This window comes from Sceloporus undulatus, chromosome 8, assembly GCF_019175285.1.
Source record: "Sceloporus undulatus isolate JIND9_A2432 ecotype Alabama chromosome 8, SceUnd_v1.1, whole genome shotgun sequence".
Lineage (NCBI taxonomy): Eukaryota > Metazoa > Chordata > Lepidosauria > Squamata > Phrynosomatidae > Sceloporus > Sceloporus undulatus.
In genome coordinates, this window is record NC_056529.1 from 990,257 (window position 1) to 1,007,805 (window position 17,549).

General features: G+C 46.7%; 2 protein-coding genes across 2 annotated transcripts in view; both read left to right on the forward strand.

Moving 5' to 3' along the window:
- The window catches only part of CACNG3 (calcium voltage-gated channel auxiliary subunit gamma 3), a 34,926-nt gene extending 31,323 nt beyond the window's left edge, over nucleotides 1–3,603 (forward strand). The window contains exons 3-4 of the mRNA XM_042480879.1: nucleotides 578–718; nucleotides 2,029–3,603. Of these exons, the coding sequence (XP_042336813.1) occupies nucleotides 578–718; nucleotides 2,029–2,543 (656 nt within the window). The 3' untranslated portion in view covers nucleotides 2,544–3,603. The remainder of the gene's footprint in view (nucleotides 1–577; nucleotides 719–2,028) is intronic.
- Nucleotides 1–17,549, forward strand: part of TNRC6A (trinucleotide repeat containing adaptor 6A) — a 292,395-nt gene that overhangs the window by 178,765 nt on the left and 96,081 nt on the right. The gene's annotated exons all lie outside the window — the stretch shown is intronic.

Below are 17,549 nucleotides of genomic sequence, written 5' to 3' on the forward strand. Positions count from 1 at the left end.
ACAGCAAATAATAACAAACAGTGAACGGAAATCTATAGAGAAGCCACAGGGGAATTCTGTTATATGTTCAGTGGGGCATCAGTTTGCACTCTGAAATTGCAATCCGAGGTGTTGATTTCTGTCTCCAAACTAGATTCATCCCCTCGGAGAGCACTTTTAGAGCTGGGTCCAAAAATTTGGAGTAGATTCACCCACTCATTGCATTCCCCCAAACCATATTTTCCAAGGTACCCCAATTGAATCCAAATCCTTATTCTCAGTGCAGCTTGGAAGTTATTGTCCTGTAGAGATCATTCTGTTCCATGTGGCAATCATGCCACTCTCCGTTGTTGGTTGAGATGCAACTCCCATCAGGCCCAGCTTGTGTTGCTAATGGATGTAGGGAATTGCAGTATAACAACAACATCTGGGGGGTGGCATGGTTCCTATCTCTGCAGTAGAGCTTTCTGGGAGGGAACCCATGGGATGGAGCTATGGCTATGGCTAATCTGGGATGGATCTGCTCTAATTCTGAAGTGCAGACGCTTTGTAATCCTGCCTTGTCTCACGTAATGAGGGCTGCTTCCCTCTCGTCCAGGTGCAGTGAGAGCATCTAGTATCTTCCCCATCTTAAGTGTTGGTCTTCTCTTCTTCGGAGGCCTCTGTGTGGCTGCCAGTGAGTTCTACAAGAGCAAACTCAATGTCATCCTGAGCGCAGGGATCTTCTTTGTGTCGGCAGGTGAGTCCCAAGTTGGCCGCTGTTAGCCGCTGCTGACTCTTATCACTGGGATCTGGGGCATTAAACACATGCTTTGGGGATCACTTGTTCCCAAGAATGTACAGCTCACTTTTCTGTACATGAGCACTGAAGGAGGTTTGCAGCCTGATCCAAAAGTGCCAAGGACAGTACTAAACTACATCATAAAAATATGCAAACTATTGCTAAAAACATTGACAGCCAGAGCCTTGTTATGCATGGGTACGTTTGCCAATGGAAGCAGTTGGACAGTTTTGTCTAATGTGAAAGAATGTCTAAATTCATTCCAAGTTACAGAAGGGGAGTTGCACATACTGTAGGTGCCATTATGCCAGTGCTGTGCCAGCCATGAGAGCCAGCCTGGCGTTGTGGTTTGAGTGTTGGGCTACGACTTGGGAGATCAGGGTCCAATTCCCCGTTTGGCCATGGAAACCCACTGGATGACAACATTCTCAGCCCCAGAAAACCCCATGACAGGGTTGCAATAAGTCAGAAATGACTTGAAGACACACAACACAACACAACATCAACAACAAGCCATTGTGCCGGGGCATTGATATGCACATTTGCTCCATAGTGCAATGTGGCCATTCAGCACAACAAGGGCTGTGTGGCACAATCCATGCACAACTCCACATGAGGATATTTACACAACACTGATCTAATGGAGATCTCACCAATATCAATAGCCTGACAGCAGCAATTTAGATAGCAAACAGTTGGCAAGTTAGAAAAGTCAGGAGCGAGAAGATGCTCCAGTCCAGCTGGTCTCTTATGTATCTGTCTGCCTGTCTGTCACACAGACACCAGTTCAAGTTACTTGCTAGAGCCCTGGAGATTTAGCTTCCTACACTTTTGTATCTGCGGCAGATGGAGTAACGGGTGGATGCTTGCACTCAAACCCTCCCTCTGCCTCTCTTGCCGCTGCTGCCAATAAAACCTTTTTGCTGCGCTGGATTTAGGGATGGTGTTGGGTTGATATGGTCTGGGGGCTTTAGTCTTGCAGCTGCAGATTTCTAAAAGTGTCCTGACTCCTGAATATTCCCTTCTGGAAAGTGAGAAGCAAAGGGACTGAGAGGTGGAGGTGGACCATCCTCGCTTTTGGCTGCTTGTTTGCCTTCACTTCCACAGCTTCTAAGGGAGGCTGGAACCTCAGAATTCCTCTTAAAGGTTTAACACACTTTGCTGTGTTTGCAAATTCAGAATTAGGGCTCTCTTACCTCTCGCCTGAATCAAAAGAGGCGCAAAGTGGGTTAAGCAAACTCAATGTGGAACCTTTTTCTCCTTTTCAGGGCTCAGCAACATCATTGGAATTATAGTTTACATCTCTGCAAACGCTGGCGACCCTGGGCAGAGCGACTCCAAGAAAAGCTACTCATACGGCTGGTCCTTCTATTTTGGGGCCTTATCCTTCATCATTGCGGAGATGGTGGGGGTAATCGCTGTCCACATGTACATCGAGAAGCACCGGCAGATGCGGGCCAAGTCCCACTCTGTGGCCCTGCTGAAGAAGTCCGCCTTCGCCCGCTTGCCCACCTACCGCTACCGCTTCCGGCGGAGATCCAGCTCCCGCTCCACGGAGCCACGCTCGAGGGACCTGTCTCCCATTGGCAAGAGCTTCGGTGCCATCCCTTCCACCGACATCTCCATGTTCACCCTCTCCAGAGACCCCTCCAAGGTGACGATCGGGACGCTGCTCAACTCGGAGAGGGACCACGGGTTCCTACAGATCCACAACTCCCTCCCCAAAGAGTTCAAGGACTCTTTGCACAACAACCAAGCCAACAGACGAACCACTCCAGTCTGAGGTCAAACGTGGCCCCGGTTTGGCCAAGGGCCCTCTCTCTTGCTGGGCTCTGTCCATAGAGATATGTAATAGAGACTGCATGACATGACCAACCAAGCCCCCTCCACTCCCTCCCCTGTGATGGTGTTTCTAGTGCAACCTCTGGTTTTTTTTTTGGTTTTTTTTTGTTTGTTTTTCCAATAGAAATCCTAAGGGGCCTCCCCTGCCCCCAGCCTGGGCTGGGACTTCCCTTTTTGGTTCTGTCTCATTTTGGAAACCAACACAGCCGGCAACCTGACTCGGTTCCAGTCTCCCAAAACTTGTCTCAGTCTATGGCCATACGTGGGCACTGAGCTTTGTCCATGTGCACAGGAGAAAGGGCTGCCCAGTGGACTGTGTGAACATGGCATCCACATGGGGACCTCTGGAGAGGGGTGCGACTGTGCCCCCTGTGCCCATCGCTCCTCACCTCTCTCAGAAATGCCATTTCCATGTAGGCTTGGCCCAGAAACAACTCCTGTGGGAAACTTGCAGGCTCAAAAACAGCCAAGAGCTTATCCAAAGACTGAGACCGCTGTCCCTCCTCCTGTCCTGGGATATATCCAATGACGCTGGTGTCTTGGGGTTGCGGGGTTTCACTGTTATCGTGTGCATGCTTTAAATCTTCTGGAATCCAGTTTCCTACCACAGGATTGGAAGAGAAGCGGGGATCCCCCTCCCCAGGCATTTTGACCGGTTTAGGAAGGGCTCTGTATTTTCTCATCTTTTCCATGCTCACCTCAAGTACTTGGGGGCAGAAGACCCTGTCCCCTGCCCTACTCCATCCCTGCCGAGGCGCTGGGAGCAACCCCACCACTTGTGGGTCAGCCTTTGACATTGCAGGTGGGACGAAGCCCATGAAAAGTACTCTCGCACTCAGGGCTGGCGGTCTCCCTCTGGCCAGACCTGAGATGCTGGGTCCAGTTTGCATTTGGACTTCCAAGGGCAGTGCCAGCGTCCGTCCTGTACCAATGGGTGAAATCTGAAGCACTCCGAAGCTTAAAGGGAAACCAGTATACCCAATAAAAACACATTTGGATCAGCAGCTGTGGTTGCGTGGCCTTTTGTTGGAAAGGCGAGATGCTACCCAGCGAGGAGGGCAGGGGTTGTGGCAGAGCTGTGGAGGCCCCTTGTTTAATTGTTGCACCCTCCAGGAACACAAAGTTTCCTGAGGAAAGGAAGGAGGCCAGCTGCAAGATTCGTTGCACTTCAAGCTTTCATTTCCACAAAATGTTTTTCCTGCGCTGAAAATAGGTTTAGGGGCAGAAAACAGGTATTTGGAGCCAAACAGACCTGCGCTTGTAGGCAGCAGGTACCAGGAGAAGTGGTTCTATATTCCTCCTTGCTGTGTGGCTCCCATGTCAGCAGGCAATGAATCTGCTCCGGTTTTATTCCAGGTTTTGAAAGCAGCTACCCAAGGGCCTGGACCTAATTCAGGGACAGAGCTCAACACCTTGGAATCTCCTTTCAAATTGAGATGATGGTTACCATTCCTTTTTAAAAATCTACAACCCAAGAAGCCCCTACACACTTGCACAATTCACACACTCATACAAACACACATATATTACATTCTTAAAGGATCTCTGACACTGGGGCGGGGGGACTCCCCTATCTGCCCAAGAATAGCCCAAAGTCTCTGCTGCCATCAGTCAGACAGGAGGGAACTGGTTACCAGGCTGCTTTACTGTGTGGCACAAGAACCCTGCAAAATGGCTTCTCCCCACTTCCACAAGGAGCAAGAGCAGCATGCGCCATTCCATGCCCACAGATCATGGTGTATGTGTGTGTTTTAAGGAGTCAGGGGTTTGGAAACTAAAAGTCCTCTGAGGAGCAGCTTAGGGAGATGGGCATGTTTAGCCTGGAGGAAAAAAGGTTAAGGGGTGACATGATTGCCATGCTTAGATATTTGAAGGGGTGTCATACTGAGAATGGGGTAAGCTTGTTTTCTGATGCACCAGAGACTGGGACCCAGAGCAATAGATGCAAGCTACAGAAAAAGAGATTCCTTCTCAACATTAGGAAGAGAAACTTATGGAGCTGGGGATATTTAGCCTGGAGAAGAGAAGGTTAAGAGGTGGTATGATAGCCCTGTTTAAATACTTGAAGGGATGTCATATTGAGGAAGGAGCAAGCTTGTTTTCTGCTGCTACAGAGACTAGAATGAGGAACAATGGATGCAAGCTCCAGGAAAAGAGATTCCAGCTCAACATTTGGAGGAACTGTCTGATGGTAGAAGATGTTCACAGTGGAAGATACTGGTGGGGTTTCCTTCTTTGGAGGTTTTTAAACAGAGGCTGGATGGCCATCTGTGCCAGAAAGGGCTTGGATGGTGTCTTCTTGCATGGCAGAAGAAGGGGGTTGAATTGGATGTTCTGGGGGTCTCTTCCAATTCTGTGATTCTTGGGGGGGGGGAGATAAAGAGCTACCCTCTTGCCTCCTGCTTAGTTCTTTCTCAGCCACTAGCTCCCTCCTTTTGCTGAAAGAAGGCCAAGGATGCCGCAGCTGTGTTTCCTGGCTCCTTCCCCTCTGCTTCCTTCAAGGGACCCACAAGCCCTTGGCAGAGAGAGGAAGGCATAAGGCAGGGGAGGAGGTGGATCCTGTGTCAGCCGAGCAGTGGATCCAATCTGGGGTGTATCCTGAAATTTAAATAAGTTTTCCTTGATGCTGCATTTTTGGGGGATTATGGTTCAGCCTCTCAGAGAGAGCCTTGAATGTTCAGGCTGGCCTTTGAAAGAGGCACTGGGATTCTTTTGGAGATTCGGTTGAGCATCTCAAGAGTGTTTCTTTAAAGTTCAGGCTGGCCTTTGAAAGAGCCATCCAAGGAGGCTGAATCTATTTGGTGGAGAAGTTCAGCACCTTGCTCATAATGCCTTTGAGGTTTGTATTAAAACCAGAGCAGATTAACCACCTTTATTAGTGATGTGGAAGCTACTGACTACTGTGTCCAATGTGGCATCCTGAGCGATCTAGAAAAACAAAACAAAGAGGCACCCGCAGACCATGCGAGTCCAAATGTGTTTTCTCACTGCAAACCCTTCCTTTTCTCCTCTGTTCTGCTGCCACTATACTCTTAAAATGTACGGCCTTTGATGCAGTCAGAGCAAACTCCTATGTTCAGCTTTAGTGACTGGGAATGGGGGTAAAGATTTCCTTTTAATATGTGATAACACTGTCACAACTCTCTTTTGTTCTTTTTTTAAAAATTATTTCCCAAAGAGGATGGTAAAAATAAATAAATAAATGTCCGGTGTCCAAATGCTTCCAGCCACACGCTTTTCTGCAGGCATTTCTTTGTGGGCCCTTCAGTGTCCTTGAGGAAGATTTAAAATGCAAAAACTTATCAATATTCAATGCCGCATTTTTTTGCCAGAGGCAGGCTGATGTTCCTGACAGTGAAGCATAAAATAGGTCAAAAAACAACAACAGCAAAGGTTTGGAGGACAAGGTCCAGGTGTGGGTGAAGAGGATGGATTTGGACTGGGGTGAGTTGAGGGAAGATTTTGGAAGGGACTGTATTTGCTGGAGAGGAATCACAAGTACTTGGTTGCTGCCTCTGGGAAATATTGGGATGATGATGAAGATGAAGGTGGTGGTGGCGGCGGCAATAAAAATAATGGCCAGGATTCGGCCTCAGAGGCTAGTATGTGCAATATTACAGTGGTGGTACTCCTGATGTGACACACAACCATAATAGTGAATTGCAATGATGCATAATAGGGCATGATATAAGATGACCCATTGTGGAATCCAGGATCCCCATTCTGCAACATTTCCCAGTGCAATGAGCAACATATTCTGATGCTCACTGTTTTCAGTTGTGCACTGGGGCACATAGCAGACTATGTTGTTGGCTTTGTTTGCACAATGGTTCCAGAGAAGAAGCCACATCTCTGCTTGAGAATGCAGGCATTGCACAAACATCACAATTCACCTTTACATGGTTGTAATTCCCCATCCAGCATGTCCTCTATAGTTCTGTGTTGTACACTTTAAGAAGGATAGATATGGACAAGCTGGAAAGTGTCCCAAGAAGGGTGGCCAAAGGTACAGAGAGCAAGCCCTTGGAGAGCTGGGCATATTTGGTTTGGTGAAGAGAAGTTGGAGAGGTGATATGCGAATTGTTGCTATTGTGGGACTTCAAGTAATTTCTGACTTAGGGCAACCCTACTATGGGGTTTTCTTGGCAAGATTTGTTCAGAGAGGGTTTGCCATTGCCTTCCCCTGAGACTGATCACCCAAGATCCCTCAGTGGGTTTTATGGTAGACCAAGGAATCAAACCCTGGTCTCCAAAGTTGTAATCTGGCACTAAAACCACAAAGCCCCATTGGCTCTCTAATAGCAAAAGGGCTGTCATTGCATGGAAGATGGAGTGAGTTTGCTCTCTGCTGCTCCAGAACGCAGGGCCTGAAACCATGGATTCAGTTATAAGAAAGGAGATTCCTATTAAGCATCAGCCAGAATTCTTGACCTCAAGAGCTGTGTCCAGACTGCTTTGGAAAGAGGTGGCAAAAGCCTCCCTGGAGGTTTTTAAACAGAGGTTGGATGCCCATCTCTCAGAGGGGCTTTAGCTGTGGATTTCCAAAAGTGGAATGAAAGAAATGGACTGGATGATCCTTGACTGTGTGAGTTGTAGTCCAAAAAGAAGTGGATGCACTTACCTTCACAGGTGCTATTGGAAGTCACAGCCACAAGGGAAAGAGGGGTCCTTGCTGCCCTTCTACCAGTTTTGTGAAGCAGCAAATGCACCGTGCCACATTCGTCCAAGGCCTGGGGCTCCTTGGCAGAAGTGGTGCTGCCAGGTGCCATGATGGGCTTCTGCTGGGTTTTCTCTAATGCCAAGAGAAAGCCAGATGCTCCATGGAGGAGATGTGGCAGCTGATGCGCAGAGGCGGCAGTCAATGCCAGCTCACAGTGGAACCCTTTGGAGGTATTTCTCTACTGGAACATCACACATGGCGGAGGCAGGGATTGGCAGTTCTGAGTGGGAGATGGACACTTGGAAAGGCAGGCACGCGGCACACTGACAGCAGGAAGGTTGCATGCGATCCTGCCAGAGGAGGAGGAGGAGGCACACAAGCTGGCGACAGCAAGGCTCCCGGCTCAGATTTGCCTGTGGAAAAAAAATCAACATTATATCTCTGCTTTTAAAAAGAAAAAAAGAAGCCCTGTTAATTTTGGAGGCTCTCAAAATACCAGGGAAGCAGAGTCTGAGGGTGGGAAGTTTCCGCGTGAAAAAGCAGGAGGTCCAAAGGTCTCCTTTGGGTGGGAAGACGAAAGTGGAAGAACATGATGGCGATTGGCAAGCAGCCCAGAGCCCCTGATGGATCCCAGGTCAGAGGTGTCTATGGAGCCACTCTGAGTTTTAGTCCAAACCTCAAAGGAGTTATTTAAGCTGTGTAACTTATCTGTAGTTCCAGAATTCAGCACCATCCTTTAAAATCTTGATCCGAAGCTCTCCGCCAGAGAGCTCCAGCCTAAGCTAGCAATTAAACCAATTTTATATACAATTAAAAAAAAAACATGTCATGGCACCAACACAGCAACAAAGGGGCATGGCAGGCACACAAACTGACTTATAAGGGGCAAGTGCTGTTTCCAAACTACATGTTGTTTGTTGTTAACTGCCCTCAAGTTGTCCCCAACTCATGGCGACCATATGGATGAGACATCTCCGTACCCTACATATGTCACCCTGTCCTTCTTGTCGAATTTCGGTGTTCTAGGTGTTACCGTCTCAGCGGAACGCACCAAGATGTTTTGCCACATGGCTCAGAACATGTTTTGTATGTATATAACTGAACGTGAACTCGCCAGAAACAGGCAACATTTCCTATGTAGAAGCAGTTTTCTTCAACGTGGCTCTCACTTCCAGACCTTTCCTCCTTCAATACAAACACAGAGACAGACACACACTTCTCACGGGAGCCAAGCACCACCGCTGCCTCCAGCTTGTGTCAAAAGGGCTTGTGTCATGGTGACCCAAGGCACATGGCGCATGGTGTTCATGCGCCTTTGGGCACTGACTCTTATTAGCTGGGTCCAGACCGATTCTATCTTGTGCTCTGATGGTCCAGACGAAATCAATAGGATAAGGTAGAAGACAAGGGGGGAGTCTGACAACTGGCTGGCCCCCTCTGCAAGTGCAATTATGGCTGGAGAACCCAACGACTGAGGAAGCGCGGGAGTTGCATCAGTGGCTGTGGCCAATTTGGATGCCTTTCTCCTTTTCCCTCTTACAGAGGATTACATAGCAAAGGTTAAAGGCCCCCAGGTCCAGATGCCAACTCCATTGTGATCAAATATACAGATAGAGATTGTGTAGAAAATGGCCTGATGGTATGCAAAGAAAACGAAGTGGCAAAGAAATATTCAGAGCTTCTCACTCTAAGGCTGCATCCACATTAGAGACATAACCTGGTTTGGCACTGCTTTAACTGCCCTGGCTCAAGGCTATGGAATTCTGGGAGTTGGAGTTTCTTGTGGGGCCCACAACAAACTCCAGTTCCCAGAATTCCATAGCCTCAAGACAGACAACAAGATAAAGCGGTGCCAAACCAAGTTATTTCTCCAATGTGGGTGCAGCCTTTCAAGGTTTGGCTCTGGCTGGACTGCCATAATGGCAAGGGCACTTGAACACATTACTTGCCAGGATTGGGAAGATGATCTCCCGCCGCCATGCGCCTGGAACTACAGTCCTCTCTCCATATCCATGATTCTTTATTCATGGATTCAACATCCATAGCTTGAAAATGTTCCAAAAAAAAGAAGCCCTTGTTTTGCTATTTTATATAAGGGACACTATTTTGTTGTGCCATTGTGCTTAATGGCACTTGAGCATCCATGGATTTTGGTATTCACAGAGGTATCTTGGAACCAAACTCTAATGGATACCAACACCCAGAATTCCATAGCCTTGAGCCACAATAGTGTTAAAGCGGTGCTAAACCGGGTTTGGCACCATTGTATCTTCTGGTACACCTCTTTCCAATATAAAGAGGGAGAAATATAGCTGATGATGTTGGTCATGATCAATCTGTATCCTGCTTTTGCCCCCAATAATGCAACTCAAGGTGGTTTACAAGTTACTAAAACTGGTATGGATTTAATACTTACAGAAACACCAATAAATATACGTGGGAGTGGAAGTTGTTGTTTTTAAACAGTCTACAGGGTTAATGCCATTTAGCATTCACTAAAAATTTACTAAAATTTACCAGATTCATTGGGAAACTGCACAGGGAAGCATTAAGGAGTAAGTTGGTAAGTTTATTTTGATGGAATACAATAATTATCAGGCTGAGCAGCTGTTGCTTTTGAAAACAAGAAGGGGGGAAAAAGCAAGGCTCGCATTGAAAAATGTTTTGTAAACCAGTTGCACCAACAATCTGTTCCAGCCAAACCAGCTATTATGAATCCATATAATAGCAGGAGCTCATTACAGAAAAGTTAAATTGCAAATCGTTCTCTCTCTCTCTCTCTCTCTCTCTCTCTATTTTTTCCCCCTTCTCTCTCAAAAGCTGGGAGATGAATGCACAATTTTGCCACGAAGAGAGAGAGAGAGAGATTCTTGATTTTTGATGCGGTTGCCAAATGCTTCTCCACTTCAAGCCGCAGCTGCTCTTGCAGAGCGATTGTCTGTTGCAACAACAGGAAGTTTTCTAGTTTCAAAGAGGGAGGATTTTAGGTGCAAAAAATAAAACAAAACCCAGCCTTTGAAAAGATGGAGCTGGCCTTTCTCTCATAAGACAATCTGTCTTGAGCGCTCAGGACATCTTCCTCACCTGCAACCGGAGGTGTCTCTTCAGCCATTAGAAACCTAATAGGTACACACCACCTCAAGGGTGAGAAACTCACAGGCTGGACCTGTGGTGTTTTTTCCGAAGGGTGCAATATTTCCAAAAGCAGAGAATGCATCCTGAATGTTTCAGCTGGAAAATTAATCTGGACTATACCTCACGGGGCTGCCTTCAGGGGTGCCATAAGGACAAGCCGGCTGGAGGCCACCTTGGAAGACAAATATTCCTCTATTGTACCCTTATATTGTATATTGTGTGGTGCCTTCGCTTGGATTTGGAATGATGCTCTGGTTTGGTATTGTCAGCTCTGACTGGCAGACATAGGTTATAATGGGCCTAAACAGACAGGCCAAAATAAAGCTGCTTCAAGTCACTTTTGAGGTATGCTGTTTAAATGATGTATGCATCCTAAGAGGCCAGAAGCCACGCCAAAACTACGCTCCAGTCCTAAGGACTAGATCATGGCTTTGGCACAACTTTGGGCCTCTTAAGATGCACGTGTCATTTAAAAAGCATACCTCCAAAGTGACCCAAAGCAGCTTTATTTTGGCCTGTCTGTTTGGGCCCAATATTTAATATAACAATAAAAACTTTATTTATACCCCGCCTTTCTGTTACCAAACAATCAAAGCGGCAACCAAAGGTTGCATCTATGCTGCAGAATTAGTGCAGTTTGAGACCGCTTTAACTGCCATGGCTGAGTGCTATGGAGTCCTGGGATCTCTAGCTTTGTGAGATATTTAGCTTTCTCCGCCAGAAAGCTCTGGTGTCTCACCAAACTACAAATCCATAGAATAGAGCCATGATAGACAAAGCAGTGTCAAACTGAATTATTTCTATAGCTACACTGAAGAAAAAATGGTTTGACACCACTTTAACTGCCATGGCTTAGTGCTATGGGGTCTTTGGGATCTCTAGTTTTGTGAGATGTTTAGCCTTCTCTGCCAGAGAGCCCTGGTGTCTCACCAAACTATAAATCCATAGAACAGAGCCATGGATTACTTCTATGGACCCAGCCTCTGTTTCCCCAACTAACCTCTGCAGTTCCCCCTAGAATTTTTTTCTCTTTCTCTAACCCTAACCAGGCTTGATTTAAAAATCAATATAAAAGAAAAATAAAACATTGATCATTTCTGCAGTGTGATAGTGACTATAGCTCTCTTCCAGGGCTCCAGGTGGGTTCTCCTTCCTCACCTCTCCTGGAGATGCTGCAAGGAATGGGACCTGGGATCTTCTGCAAAAAGGAGTTGATTTACCATCATTCACAGAGCCATGGGGGCCTACTGCCCTTAAAGGATGTGTCCTACCATTCAGCTACGGTTGCCAACTGTGTCTGTCCAGAGTCTTCCTCACAAATGGAGCGGACCTCTTGAATCAATGGGATGGACCTAGATGTGACCTCCACATGCAACAGTTGTTTCTGCTCTGATCAGTGCAAGTGTTCAGCCCACCACACTGCAAAATAGATCCTGGATGGTTGGATGGGTCTCTATTTGTCCTGGGTTCAAAGGCATGGCAGGGTAACCAGCTAGGGTTACACCCCAAAATCTTTGCCAGGTTTGGGTTCCTTTCTGTTTGGAGACCAAACAAGGACCCGGGAGGTTGTTTTCAGCCTCCAGCCCATGTGTGCCTTTGCCCAAGTCTAAGCTCTAAAAATATTCCTCTCCAGGTCTGAGCACGCAGCTTATAAACAAGCAAAGCACTTATTATCTTTTAATCACCAGCTTCCCCTGATTCACTCTCCACGTTCCCATCAAGAGGAACATTAATTTGTCATTTCAGCTGTATTTTTAGGAAGGCTTCTCGAGTTCGGTTCTTTCTCTCCCACCTTCCTCTCTCCCACCAAACTCCCCCAACACACACACACACACACATATATACACACCATCCAAAAATGATGTTGCAAAATCTAGCGGATGAATTTGATGGCTTTCCTTGGCCCTCCTGTTGCTCCTTTGCACCTGCTGCCTCCTTGGAAACTGTACGCCTGCATCTGCAATGGAGAAATAATCCAATTTGACACCGCTTTAACTGTCATGGCTCAATTTAATGGCATTATCTGTAGTTTGTTGTGGCACCAGAGCTCCCTGACAGATTCCATTGGAAGTGCAACCGAGGCACAAAACAAGATCTTAAGATCATTTGGAAGTGAATTAAAACAAACTCAGGAGTGGGCTGCTGCCAAGTGTCAGAGGGCTCGAATTTTAACTAATTGATTCATTGATTCATTAACAGATCAAAATTTGCCATACAGTCGGCCCTCTGTATCCACGGATTCATTATCCGAAATTCAAGCATCCACAGCTTGAAAATATTCAAAAACTATATATAAACTCCCCAAAACAACCCTTGATTTTATATAAGGGACAACGTCTTACTACATCATTGTACATAATGGAACTTCAGCATCCATAGATTTTGGCATCCATGGGGGGTGGTCCTGGAACAAAACCCCAGCGGATACCAAGGCCCACTGTAAATCATCATCATCATGATCAGTGATGGTGAACCTATGGCATGCGTGCCAGAGGTGGCACTCAAAGCCCTCTCTGTGGGCACATCTGCCATTGCCCCGGCATAGAGTTTGCCAGAGTTTGTTACTAGAAAGCCAGTGGGACACGGCACTTTGCAATAAATAAGTGGATTTTGGGTTGCAGTTTGGGCACTCGGCCTCTAAAAGGTTCACCATCACTGATCATGATGATGATGTCCCATTTCTTTGCCTAAAAGGATCTTGAAACAAATGCAATTTCTGGACATTCAGGGGCAGGTGCTTGGAAACCTATGGGCAAAATGTCACCTCAGTAAATTTATTTTGGTCTTTAAAAGTTGGATAATCTTTTGTAGAAGATTCAGAAACAAAAACCCTGCTGCTGCCAGTCAGAGCTGGCAATACCAGACACACACAACCAGGTCTGTATATAATGCAGCTTTCTCTTTGCCTATTTAGAAAGTCACAGGTTCAGTCCTCAGCAGCCTAGGAAATTCAATTGCCAGAAAGCAAGGAGAGCCAGAGTTGGCAATACTGAGCTAGATGCACCAAGGCCCCAATTCGGTGTAAAGACAGTTTCCTAGGAGCATTGCAAGCCTTTTCTCCTCCTCTCCCCTTCCTAGCTGGCTTGGACTACAGACCCCTGCAAATGGGGGAATCTTTGGTGTTCTGCATACAGCACATGCTGCGCTGCCGGAAAGAAACTGAAATGGATGTGTGGATAAAAGCCTTTTGCAGAAGACAGCCAGAGATAATAGGGGAAAAGGAAGGGCAGTCTCTCCAGGAGCATGACAGGTCTGCGCTCAATGTGAGATGCAAAGGGAATTGTGGCTGAGGCTTTTCAGATGGAAAAGCCAAGATGTCCAAGTGCACACATCCATTACATGCCCAAATGAATGCAAATATATCGCCAACTGCATAGAGGGATGGCCTGGCAACACTCCTCTCTCTGATGAATATTGAGGGCTTAAGGTAGCTGCAAAACAGCAAATATAGTTGCAAAGGCCAAAGAACAGCCACTCACCTCTGAGCCAAGATGGACAGCCATTGGTTTTATCTGATTTTTCCCCGTCTTCTTCTAATTTGCCATAAAACTCTTAAACAGATGATGACTTAATCTCTGTCTACAGTCTTAATCGAGCTGCATTTCTAAGCCACCTTCTATGATCTCTGGGCAGCTAATGACTTTTCCTTTGGCATTCTTAGGAAAAAGGTTTAAGAGAACAAATGAATATTCATAGCCAGGGCCTCTCTGCCGTTGACCCTTCGGAGATTTTTAGGGTGCTTTAGGATGACGCGAGTCACCGCTCTTCCTTTTCGGCTTTATTTTTCCAGATTCGTTTTAGTTTTGCAAACGGGAGGTCAGGACCCAATTGCAAGACTTGCTTAGAGTTTGTTGCTGCTGTTTTCATGTGCCATCTGACTTATGGCAACCCTATGGTAAGCTTATCACTGAGTCCGAGTTTTGCCCTTGCCTTCCTATGAGGCTGAGAGAGTGCGACTTGTCCAAGGAGCCCTTGTGGGTATGAGGCTGAACAGGGGCCCAAACTCTCATCTCCCGGAGGAGCCCTAGTCCCAAATGCAAACCAATGCACCTCACTGCCTCTCCTAGGGTGTGTCTACACTGCAGAGTTAATGCAGTTTGACACCACTTCAACTGCCATGGCTCCATTCTGCAGAAACCTGGGATTTGCAGCTTGGTGAGGTGGCACCAGTCCTCTTTAGCAGAAAAGGCTAAAGACCTTAAAATCACAGAATTGGAAGAGGCTACAAGGACCACCCCTTTCCATGCAGACAAGACTACAAATCCCAGGATTCCACAGCACTTAAAGTGGTACCAAACAAACTGCATTATTTCTCTAGTGTAGATGCACTTTCAGAAAGTTCATAATGGACAGACTCAGGGTCAGACCATGCTCCCTTCTCTTTCTCTGGACTTTGCTCTTGATGTTGTGCGTATGCGCCTTCAAGTCACCTGTTGACCCATGGCCACCCCATGAATTTTGTAGGGTTTTCTTAGACAAGGTATCCAGAAAGTTAGTTTTCCTGGTTCTTTCCTCTGGAATAGAACCTGACATTTATTGGTGGCCTCCCATCCAAGTACTAACCTGGGCTGACCCTGCTTAGCTTCCAAGATCAGACAGGATTTGGAATTGCCATCTTTACTCCCTTTTTGACACTAATAAAAACCCTTTAATTTGTCCAGACATTAAATGTTATTGTTTGTGTGCTGGTTGGCGGTGTTAACACTGGATTTTTAACTCCCTGCTGTGATTTGTTTCTCTTTTCTTGTTTTAAATTATTGAGCTTTCTTCTGAAAAGCAGCTAAGCAACGTTTTCAGCAAATAAAAACAGAACGGCCAGAATAAAAACATATTCGCGACCAAAATGCATTTTATCAGGAGAAGCAGCGCAGGCAGAGCTGTAATAACAAGAGGCGAATGACAGGCATATTAGAATAAAACAGACGCGGCTCCTGAGCCGCTTTGCAAACCCTTGACTTAAAGCGCCAATTTGTTCACGGTAGTTTAAAATGAACCTGGTGAAACTGCTGCTGTTGCTACTGCTTAATAAGCTGGGCCTTGCCAAGATTGGATGAACTGTTGCTTCTGATCTGAAAGGAGGGAAATGAAAGAGGGATTCTGGTTTCAAAAAGCGATTTGAAGATGCCCTGTCCTTGCAGCCCTTTTCTGCAAGCAATGGTGGATTCTGGTTAGACTTTTGCAGCAAAAGCTGCAGATAACTCTAGGATTTAGTCTGAAATCTAAATTGTTCAGGAACGATATTGCAGAGGAAGGAACTGGCACAACCACCTCTGAGGATTCATTGCCGGCAAAATTAAAGAAATCTCTAAGTTGACAAGCAAATTGACAGCTCCATCGGGGTTAACCTGAAGAAAGAGGCTCCTCCCTCCATAACTGTCATCTTCTGACCTATGAGGGAGAGAATAGGCTGGTCCAGCTACATCAGGGCTAGCCTGAAGATAGAGGCTCCTCCCTCCATAACTGTCATCTTACACCCTGAGAGGGAGAGAATAGGCTGGCCCAGCTCCATCAGGGCTAACCTGAAGAAGAAGAGCCCTCCCTCCATAACTGTCATCCTTCGGCCTATGAGGGAGAGAATAGGCTGGTCCAGCTCCATCAGGGCTAGCCTGAAGAAAGAGGCTCCTCCTTCCTTAACTGACATCTTCCAGCCTGCGAGGGAGTTGACCAGGCAGGCCCAGCTCCATCAGGGCTAGCCTGGAAGAAGAGACTCCTCCCTCCATAACTGTCATCTTCTGGCCTATGAGAGAGTTGACCAGGCAGGCCCAGCTCCATCAGGGCTAGCCTGGAAGTAGAGACTCCTCCCTCCATCACTATCATCTTCCGACCTATGAGGGAGTTGACCAGGCAGGCCCAGCTCCATCAGGGCTAGCCTGAAGAAGAAGAGCCCTCCCTCCAGTCCATCTGCCTTGGTCCAGGCCTCAGAGGGAGAGAAGAACTGCTGGACCTGATCTCCTCCCCCCTCCCCATTCCCTTCTCCTTTTGTGTCATGTCTTTTCAGATTGTAAGCCTGAGGGCAGGGAACCGTCTATTATCCCTTCTGTTGTAAGCCACCCGGATTCCCAGTGATTGGGTGGCAGATAAATAAATCCTATTATTATTATTAAAATTGAAGGCACACTTACCTGGAAGCCAAAAATTAAAGCAAGAAGGCACTAGGCTTCGCTAGATCTTTGCACCTGGCAATCTTTGCTCTGCTTTTTCCAAAGGACACTCAACCCTTTGACAAAGAGAAGATGATGGAAGGGTCACAGAGAGCCAGTGGATCCCAAGTCAGCTGGGCAGGGGATCGAATCCAAAATTTCCCCTTAATTTTAAGGACTCCAAGAACGCTGAATCTAACTTGGGGACTATTTTTCAGCACCTTAAAAGTTCAGGCTGGCTTTTGAAAGAGCTGTCTAAGGTGCTGGGCCTATTTTGGGAACTTAGCTTTTAAGGTTCAAGGTGGCCTTTAAAGAAGCCATCCCAAGGGGCTGAATCTATTTAGGGAAGAAAGTGGGTACCTTGCCCATAGCGCCGTTGAAGTTTGGATTAAAACCAAAGCAGGTTCACATGCATGGAAGACACTGTCATTGGACCCGGTTCTTTGGATGACTCTAGAGCAGCAGAGGAGGGCACTGGATGATGGGAAAGGCACCTCTGGATGCCCATCCACACTGGAGAAATAACCCAGTTTGGCACCACTTTAACAGCCCTGGCTCAGGGCTATGGAATAATGGGAGTTTGTTCTGGGGCCTATACTATGTATGGATGTGAGAGCTGGACAGCTAAGACAAATGGACAAAAAGAGAATGAATTCATTGGAGATGTGGTGCTAAAGAGTGCGGAGGATGGACAGCAAAAAGAACAAATAAATGGGTCTTAGAACAGATAAATAATAAACAAACAAACAAACAAACTTGATTCTTATACGCCGCCTTTCCGCTGCAGCAATCAAGGCGGCTTACATGACTAAACTGACCTTTTCCATGGAGGCAAAGATGACAAAACTGAGGCTGTGGTACTTTGGCCACATCATGGGAAGGCATGAATCCTTAGAAAAGGCAATAATTGTAGAGAAATCAAAGACGCCTGCCATCGGGTATGAACAGTCCTTGGCCAATTTAGTTGACAGTGGGGTCAAAGCAATTGACAGCTTGAACCACACACATCTCT